General features: G+C 53.2%; 1 protein-coding gene across 1 annotated transcript; it reads left to right on the top strand.

Moving 5' to 3' along the window:
• The first annotated feature begins 865 nt into the window (after positions 1 to 865).
• Positions 866 to 6,269, top strand: SHISA2 (shisa family member 2). Its single transcript, XM_005516761.3, has 2 exons — positions 866 to 1,160; positions 3,253 to 6,269. Exons 1-2 carry the CDS (start codon positions 866 to 868, stop codon positions 3,804 to 3,806), a joined length of 849 nt encoding a protein of 282 aa, XP_005516818.2. The 3' UTR covers positions 3,807 to 6,269.
• Positions 6,270 to 9,275: the final 3,006 nt, after the last annotated feature.

The following is a 9,275-nucleotide window of genomic DNA, read 5'->3' as shown; positions in this document are numbered from 1 at the left end:
AAGAAGAAAAGCTTGAAGGAATGAGAGAAATACACAACACTTTTCAGTTACCTTCTTCCCAGTGAAATGCCTTTATAGCGGAATTTGAAACCAGCGCTACTTATCAGAGCTCCCCTGTTTGTGGCTTTTTATTAAAAGTATTTTTTTACTTGATGCAATGCATTGTAAGTCAGAGTTGCGGTTGCTGTCACGACAGCTGTCTCACAGAGAACGAGAAACCACAGACTTTCCTGACACTTCAGCAGCTGAAGGCGCATCCTTGTGCCCGGCCTCCGTCTGCCACTGACTTTTAAGAAGCCGTGAGGCACATACACGGAGCCGCCTTGGTTTGGGTGCCGGTGCCCGGCGGGATCCCCGCGCTCCGGGGCAGCGCCGCGACCCCCGCGGGCCCGCGCGCCGGCACCGCCCCGTCGGGCGGGGCGGGGAGTGCGCATGCGCTCCGGCCCCCCCCCGCCTATAAGAGCGGGCGCGGCGCTCCCCGCGCCGAGCGGCGGGGTGCGCGCGGCGCCGGACGGGGCGCACCGGGAGCAGCGCGGCGCGGGCTCGGCGCGCCCGACCCGCTCCGTCCGTGCGAGGATCTTAGGCTGCCGCCGTCCCTCGCCCATGGGCGCGGAGGAGGGCGCGGGCCGGGCGGGCGCGGCGAGGAGGCGAGGAGCGAGAGCGGAGTAGCGGCGCCTCCCGCTCCGCCGGCGCGCCCCGGGCGGCGGCTCCGCACCCCGCGGGCCGGCCCCGGGCATGCGGCGGCGGCGGGACCCGCGGCCAGAGTCCCCGCAGCGCGGCGGCTGCCTGCCCCGGGGGGCCGGGCGGGGCCGCCCCCGCGCGGGGGGGGCCTGGCGGGGGGGGCGCCCCCCCCCCCGGCGGCGCCATGCGGGGCTGGCTGCTGCTGGCGGCGCTGGGCTGGCTGCTGCCGGCGGGGGCCGCGGCCAGCGGCGAGTACTGCCACGGGTGGCTGGACGGGCAGGGCGGCTGGCGGGACGGCTTCCAGTGCCCCGAGCGCTTCGACGGCGGCGACGCCACCATCTGCTGCGGCAGCTGCGCCCTCCGGTACTGCTGCTCCAGCGCCGAGGCGCGCCCCGACCAGGGCGCCTGCGACAACGACCGGCGGCAGGGCGGCGGCGAGCCGGGCCGCCCCGGCAAGGACGGCCCCGACGGCGCGGCAGGTGAGGCGGCCCCGGCACGGCGAGGATGGTCCCGGGGGTGTCTTCGGCTCGGCGGCTCCACGGGAGCCGTCGCGGGTTTGCGGCGATCTTCTTGCCCGCCCCTTCCCCCCTTGCCGCCGGTTTCCCCCTCCGTCGAGTCGTGGGGCAGGACGGATGCAGTCGGCGCCGGCCAGGCCCGGCGGCCGCTCTCAGACGGGCAGAAGTGCCCAAGCTGAAGGCCTGCCTTTCCCGCCCTTACCGCTGGAAATCCCAGCCACGTCTCTGTCAGAGCAGGTGACACCACTCCCCTGAGTCCCGGGCCAGCCGGCTCGGCCCGGCACAGCTCTGCCGCCGCTTTGAACGAGCTCCTCAGCCATGGATGAGCTCCCCATTGAAAAGGCAAGGAAAAATGAGACAACCTGTATGAGCAGATCAGGAAAAGTAACAGGATATTTCAAAAGGACTCTAGCTGGTCCCCACTGTAATTGTGTATGTCCTTTCAGCTCTGACATCCCCACTTAGGACTGGTTTTACTAGATTGAATTTCAAGGATAAACTCGAATCTTTTTGCTGCTGTTTGAAAAAGCCCCGGTGGCTCCCCAGCACCCTTGCTGCCATCCACACACGCTGAGTGTTGGAGAAGTAGCCTGAAGTGATGTTATAATTAGGACAGGTTTACTCTTGGAAAACTTGCACATTACAGTGTGGAGCAAGTGTGTGCACCTGCTCAAGAGCTGCTGTAGTGCAGAAGTGGAGATGATGTTTTACAGCCTTTTGTTTAAAAGTACTAAAGCGATGGAAGAAAAGTGGCCTTTAGGTTATGACTCACTTCATGTAATCAGCTGTGCCAGGAAGTATTCCGACTTGAGCAGACAGATAAAGCCCCCCAGTTCTTGCAGTTCTGAAAACAATGCATTTTTTTTACAATTTTTTAAATTAAAATTTATTACTTTGCCGGTTTGGGAGCCATTGCCCTGTGCTGGCACTGATTAACTTGTGGGTCATTAGCAGTGGCTGCCTTAGCAGGGTCAGACAGGGTCAAGCGGGGATCCGTAGCCCTGCCTGAGTCTTGGAGCTGCCAGGTTTTGGTGGAAGTGATGAACTCCAGGCATGCTGGGAGCATTCACAAGCACTGAAGGGAGACACCTTCCCTTTGTTATTTTTGGATATATCCATGCAGATTTCTTACCGGAGCAGAGAAAAAAACTTTTTCCCTGGAAAAAATTCCCTGCAGAATCCAGAATCCCTGGATTAGCTCTGCAGCTAGATGAAGCATGGTGCTTGTAACACCAGTGTGGGTTTGATCCCTGTATGGGCCATTCACTTAAGAGCTGCTCTCGATTCCTTTCCAACTCAAGTGTATTCTGTGTAATCTGTACATGTAGCCCAGATTCCTCCAAGGATGGTGTTTACCATCCTTGGGTGGCTCCTGATGGCACCAATGAGCATGATCCATACTTTCTGCTCCCACCCCTTGACCACCCTCAGTCCTCCTGCCCTGATGTCCCTTCATGAGGCCTCACAGGGAGGAATGCTGCCCCTTTGGAGCATGGTGCTGTCTCTGCACTGCCTGCTCTGTGGTTTCTCCCTAAAGCCAGGGCTGAAGTGTAGAATGGGTGGGCATTCATCCCCAGGGCTGTGGGGTGTCAGAGCCTCTGTGACTGCTGCCTGGTCACTGCCTGGCTGTCACCCTGCCCCAGCGGGCTGACAACAGCCAGAGTGGGCTGGTGATGGATAGGGATGTCACGTGCTACCAGGCTCTGACTACCCCATGATCCTGAGCCCTCAGCAGGGATCCTGCCCCCACGTATCTCCCTAAGGCACTGTTCAAACCCAGCTTTATCTTGCCTGATTATTCTAGCAGGGCATATTGGAGACACAATTGGAGGAAATGTGGAGCAGTGGTTACTGTGAACTAGACCCCCATCAACAGGAGGGAAATTCAAGGCATTGGGTTTAGCAGCCCTTTTCATCATTCTGGTATAAAATGCTCGGCTTGTATTGACCTGTGCTGGCAGGAGGTGGCCTCTGCTTGGACAAAGTGGGGACTTCTGCTGGAGCTGCCAAGGTTTGTCCTTGGCCTCTGGTGACCATGTTTTCCTTGCTGTTGCAGTGCCCATCTACGTGCCGTTCCTTATCGTGGGATCTGTATTTGTTGCCTTCATCATCTTGGGGTCACTGGTGGCAGCTTGCTGCTGCAGATGCCTGCGGCCCAAACAGGAGCCCCAGCAGAGTCGAGCCCCTGCAGGCACCCGCCTGATGGAGACGATCCCCATGATCCCAAGTGCCAGCACCTCCCGGGGTTCCTCCTCCCGCCAGTCGAGCACAGCTGCCAGCTCCAGCTCCAGCGCCAACTCGGGGGCCAGAGCTCCACCGACGAGGTCCCAGACCAACTGCTGCTTGCCAGAAGGGACCATGAATAATGTCTACGTCAACATGCCCACGAACTTCTCAGTGCTGAACTGCCAGCAGGCCACGCAGATCGTGCCGCACCAAGGCCAGTACCTGCACCCGCAGTACGTGGGCTACGCCATGCAGCACGACTCGATGCAGCTGACCCCGGTGCCCCCCTTCCTGGATGGCCTGCAGGGCAGCTACAGGCAGATCCAGTCTCCCTACCCCCACACCAACAGTGAGCAGAAGATGTACCCGGCTGTGACTGTGTAGTGCTGCTGCCTTCCCATCCCCACCCAGCCGATTTTAATATCTGAACTGAACAGAGGAGAAATACTTCCTTGGAACAAAGCTCCCAGAACACTGCTTGTAAATAATTTTGAAAGGCTCATGCATGTCAGACAGTGTTTATAAACCATTTATTTTCATTGGGGTCTGTTGCCAGGAACTGTAAGGATGATATCTCGGAATTAACGTTGCCAGATACGCTCTCATTCCAGCGCGTGATTTACGGCGGCGAAGGATTACGCTGGAAATGCATATGTATTTCAGATCACTGTACTCATGAGATAAATGTCGGAGCCGTTAAGTGCCCTTCAGGTATGACATGGTCACAAGTATTTGCCTAATTAATTCTAGGAAGAGTTTTGTTACACTGTACAAGACCGCAGTACTTCAGAAACCTCTCCGCTCCCAGCTCCGTAATGACATTTCCTGTTGCTTTACAGACAGTCACAACTGAGAGCCGAACAGTGCAATCCCTGTGTGCTGGGAGCTGGTACCAACCCCCATGGCTTCTTACACACATCTGCTTTGGGTTGAAATGCCACCAGAGGCTTGGTCTTGCAAAGACCAATTTTCCTTATATTATGTAGGAATTAGAAGAGTGAATTATTCTGCTCTTCTTTCCAGTGCACTTGAAACCCTTCTTGGTTTGGTTTTGTCTCAAGATCAGGAACCAGTAGTGGTTTGCACAGACTTTATCTTTGTGAAAGTTTTACTAAAACCAGGGTACGAGGTGCTTGCTCTTCATGACACTCAGCAAAGCTTTTGGTACAGCTGGCAGTGTCTGAACTGAACCTGTCTTGGCAGAGAGAAGTCAGACTGTGATTCCAAACATGCCCGATTTAAACTCGCTTCCCATGAAGCAGGAAACCCATGTGAATATGCCCATGAAGGTGTCAGCTCCAAAGCCTGCTTGCATTGGAGTCTGCCTGTAGGAAAATGGACTTTCTCTTGTCCCCACGAGCCCATTCCCAGTCCCCTGCCCTAGCCCATGGGAGTGGGAGAGTGGTACACAGAACCCAGTTGGGATGTGAATGGGTTGGTGGAGATTTGAAATACATCCTCTTTTCTTCTTTACCCTTGTGGCAGGGGACTAGGAAGGCATAGCTGTATTTAAAAAATAAAGAAAAAGGCCCAACCAAAGGACAAAGCTGCTTGTGGTGTCACAGGGGCCATGGAGGTGGTGATATGCAGACGGTAGAGACACTTTACACCAGAGCTGTTGGCTCTGTCCTGCTTTTCTTCATCTGGGGAAAACACCTCTCCAGGTTGAAGAGGCAACAAACAATCAGGTCATTCTAATTATATCACCCCAAATGCAGCAAACTAAGGCTGGTTTTGTCTCTTAAAAATGTAGCCTCTGCATTTCCATTGCTCCTCAGCCAAAACAGTGCAACAGAAGACTTGAGGCCCTGTGCAAAACCCAAGCAATTACTGTAACCAGACCAGTGATGACAAAAGGTTTCTTATTGTCTGATACTGTATCAATATGTAGCAATAACTGTGATGCTATGTTTTGTATGTCTGTTTTTAAATGACGCGGAGTGTGCAGACGCATTGCCAAACCCAATGGTTTACTCATAAACATGCCACACACAGGCAGTCTGCAGCAGGCAGCCATGGTTTGGCCACTGACACGGGGAAATGAATAGGTAATTTATCCCAGATCTGCTGTTCCTGGCTGCAATCACCCAGTCAGTGTGCAGGAGCTGGACAGAAAGATTGGTTTGTGAGACCTGGCTTCCTCTCCCGCCAGGCTGGGTGTCTTTGGGAAGGCGGCGCCCGGCTGCTGGAGGTGACGGATGCCACGCAGCTCGGCGCTCAGGGATCTTCAGGACACTGCGTGCTCCAGAGCTGGGTGCTCCCAGGCTTCTGAAGGACCCCCTGCACTCTCTGGTCTCTGGGGATGTAGGTTTCTACCTGCCCACCTTGCAGCAGGGTCACACTGAGCTGGCATCAGGCGCAGCTGCCTGTGCTTCCCCAGGAGCAGGAGGTGCTTGGCCCTGGGTGAGCCCTGGCCAAGGCTGCATGGCCAGACAAGCAGCTCCTCCTGTGGTTGTGACCGTGCCCAGCTGTGAGCCAAGTCAGCTCCCCACCACTGCCTGCCTTGCACAGGCCACCTCCTCTGACCTACAAAATTCAGGTGAATCTTTGTATATTGTTTACTTGTTTAAAAAAAAAAAAAGAAAAAAGAAAGAAAAAAAAAAAAGAGAATAAGTTAAATTTAAGTCTGTAGAAATTAATTTACAACTGAAGGCAGAGAAAGCGGAGTTCTAATAAAAGGAATTTTGTGATATGTGGTGTTTTTTTAATGTCATGTACAATAATGTAAAACCAATGTTACCATTTGATATAGCTTTTAAATCTCCGAAAGAGCACTTGCTTTAAAGTGTTTCTTACAACTGAAGAAAAAAGCCCCCTTTGTTTCTTAATAAATACTTTATGGTGTGACTTTGGTTTTGTTTGCTTTGTCATAGGGTTTTTATTTTTTCAGTTAATGCTTTGCTTTCCTGTATCTACAAAAGAACATCTGAGCAGCCCACCTCTCCAGACTAGCAAAACCAAAAGTTTGAACTTTTTGCTGTGTTTTTAAAGAATAACAGTAAACCCAGCAACTTTACATGGCTGAACAGCGTGCTTCAGTGGGGCATGTTCTGAGAGATGGGGTGCAGGGAGATGGCATCTGAGCATCAGCTGAAGTGGGGATCCCTCACCTCTTGAGTGGCTGGGGAGCATTGGTGGGAGCAGGATGGGCCAGAGCCTGTCAGCTCATCAAGCTGCCTCTTCAAAGAATGCCAAATATTCTGCAGCAAATAGCATTTTCTGAGGATTTCAGTTGGACTCACAAGTTACCAGCTGAGCATTTTGGGTGTGTAACTAAGTAAGTGGCTGTGCTGTTCCCATTGTCCTCTGCATGGGGACCCTTCTTGCTAGAGAAAACTCCATAAGTGAGACCAAAACCAAAGCCCCGTGGTGCCGGGGGGCATAGCTCAGTCTGGGGCGAGGCCACTCTGCTTTCCTGGTGTTTGCTCCCTCCTGCTGCTGGTGATGCTGGCATTGCACTGTGTGGGCAGGTGGGTGGCTGGAGGAGCCAAAAGGGCATGGAGAGGAAATTGGGTGATTGTTGGATCTGCATATTTATGACTCAAAAAAGTAGGAAAGAACAGTCTGGGAAAAACATCGTCTTGGTCAGGCTGTACATAGCACATTCCAAAATGCCACAGCTTCCTGGTGTTTGGGGGAGGCGAGGTAGCATGGCTGGAAGCAGAAAGCTGGCAGGGAAGGAGGGGGTCAGCCATGTCTTGGAGCAGATGTGCTGGGGTGATGAGTACTGCGCAGCAGGGGAGGCCGACAATTTGTGTTAAAGCTTTTCCTTGTATTTTTTATCTGTGGCGTTTCTTTGCCCTTGGCAGTTGTTTACTTTTAGTGCCGTGCCCTGCTGGAGTTGGTGTGCACAGCAAGCAGTGGTGAGGGTGGGGAAAAGCCAGCAAACCCTACGCAGGCTGGGCTGATGGTGTCCTCACAAGGGGATCTGAGGGCACAGCGGTGCCCCGAGGTGGCTGTAGGCAATCCCGTGCCCAAACCACTAAGCCATGCAGAGAACAGCAGGAAACCATCGCCAGTGGCAGGATCCCCTCCCAGCACACACATGGAGAAACACTCTGGAACGTCTCATCTCTGAGCTGGGCGTGTCAGGGATAGATAGAGCCCCTTAGCAGGGCTAAGTGTGTGTGCCCCTGTACAGCTGCCACCAGCTGTGCCACAGTCATTAGGGGATGGTGGAGGTTGGTGCAATTCAGGGCCAGTGCTTACATGTGGCCCACAATGCCCAAGGGAAGTGAGCCAGGGAGCAGGTCTCAGCTCAGCACATAAACCTCAACACCTCCCTTGCAAAATATCTCATTTGCTGCTCACTTTTGGTCTTGCTGGAGCTCTTCTCCCTCCAGATTTTCTGCTTTTCCTCCCACTGAAGTTATTACTAAATATTATTCCCCACATATATTCCCTTCTATTTTTCCAAGCTGAATCTCATTTTATTGTTTCCTCCTCATATTTCCTGCTTCTCAGTAGGTCCCTTTGTAATATTTCTCTGTCCCCAGCGGGGTTTGCAACATTTTCCTGCCCAGGATTACTTGCAAATGGACTAAAAAAATCACATAAGCCTGTGCCATCCTTTCTCCCCTTCCCCATCTCCACTGAGTGGAGCCAGTTCCATGGCCACCCTGGAGGCTCCCAGTGTCCCCTGTCCCATAGGAGAGCATTTAATCCTTGTGACAGTATTTCTGTGCATCCTGAATGGCCAGGTAACATTCACTGGTGCTGTAACAGCCTCCTGTGCCTCAGCAATGGGGATAGCCCATGGTGCTGGGCCATGTGCCACGAAATACCAGTGTGGGCTGCAGTGAGAAGGCCTCAGGTGAGCCAACACTGTGGTGTGGCTGCTCTGCACCAAACACTCTATGTACAGTGCTGGCCTCCCAGCAAGCCCTGGAGGCGAGGTTGGCACAGGTGATGTCTTGTCCCAGCACGCTGAGGTGTGCCAGTGTCCCCATCTCCTGGGGTACACCCAGTTCAGGACACAGCTTCTCCCCTTCCCCATCCCCAGGACATCCTACAGCCCTGGCACAGGGATGGATTTGCTCCCCCTGCTGCAGAGATTCCCCTTCTTGTGCCAACACTTACTGGTTTTGTGATTTGCCCACAGAAATGCTGTCCTAATTGCTTGGCTTAATTTGTCCTTTACACCTGGAAAATCTCAGCACACAGACCTGACCCCAGGCCTTTTTCACCTGACTTGTGACCCTGCACCTCTCACCTTCTCCAGCTTCTCCATGCTGGCTGGTTTACAATGTTTTCCCTTGTGTCATTTCCATCTCCTGCTTGTCCCTGCTGGGCCAGACCTCTTGTGGGGGCAGCTGTGCTGGATGGGAATATCTGGGCATCTGGTTCATGAGCAGAGGCACAGCTTCACTTGGAAAATACCTTCCCACTTAACATCAAAGGTGACATCTTCCAAAGACAAGAGCAAGGCAGCAAACATTCCACCAGGCATGGCTGAAAAGTAGCTAGGTGTGCAAGAGGCCGAGTATCCTCTTACTCCCTGATTTTCATTAGAAGAGGGGAGACAAACCTCTCTGGAGTGTAACAGGAGTCACAGCTCTCAGACTGCAAGTGCCTCCAGCATTGTACTGGCCCCTGTCTTTGCCAAAAGAAAGTTAGTTGACTCTACTTTTAATTAAATAACAATAACAATAACAATAATATTAATAAAAAGAATACTTTTAATTTAATCAATTTTGGTGGCTGTTTCTGATGAGATGAAGCCACGCAGGTAACAACTCAAAGCACTCACTTTCTTGCACTGAGCAAGGCCCGGTGGGCACATCCAGCTCACCAAAGACACTTTTTCCGTTGCTTTCTGTTTGTATTGTCCAAAACACACCAGGAAATAAAAAA

Source organism: Pseudopodoces humilis, chromosome 2 (genome assembly GCF_049639895.1).
Source record: "Pseudopodoces humilis isolate 2021_Gansu_Grassland_sample_001 chromosome 2, ASM4963989v1, whole genome shotgun sequence".
In the NCBI taxonomy this organism is placed as follows: domain Eukaryota; kingdom Metazoa; phylum Chordata; class Aves; order Passeriformes; family Paridae; genus Pseudopodoces; species Pseudopodoces humilis.
This window is presented reverse-complemented; position numbering and strand designations above follow the sequence as displayed.

Excerpts from the sequence above, each read along its gene's own strand:
- SHISA2 (XM_005516761.3), top strand. The coding sequence starts at position 866 with ATGCGGGGCTGGCTGCTGCTGGCGGCGCTGGGCTGGCTGCTGCCGGCG. Across the intron at positions 1,161-3,252 it reads CGGCCCCGACGGCGCGGCAG|TGCCCATCTACGTGCCGTTC; the intron begins GTGAGGCGGCCC and ends TTGCTGTTGCAG.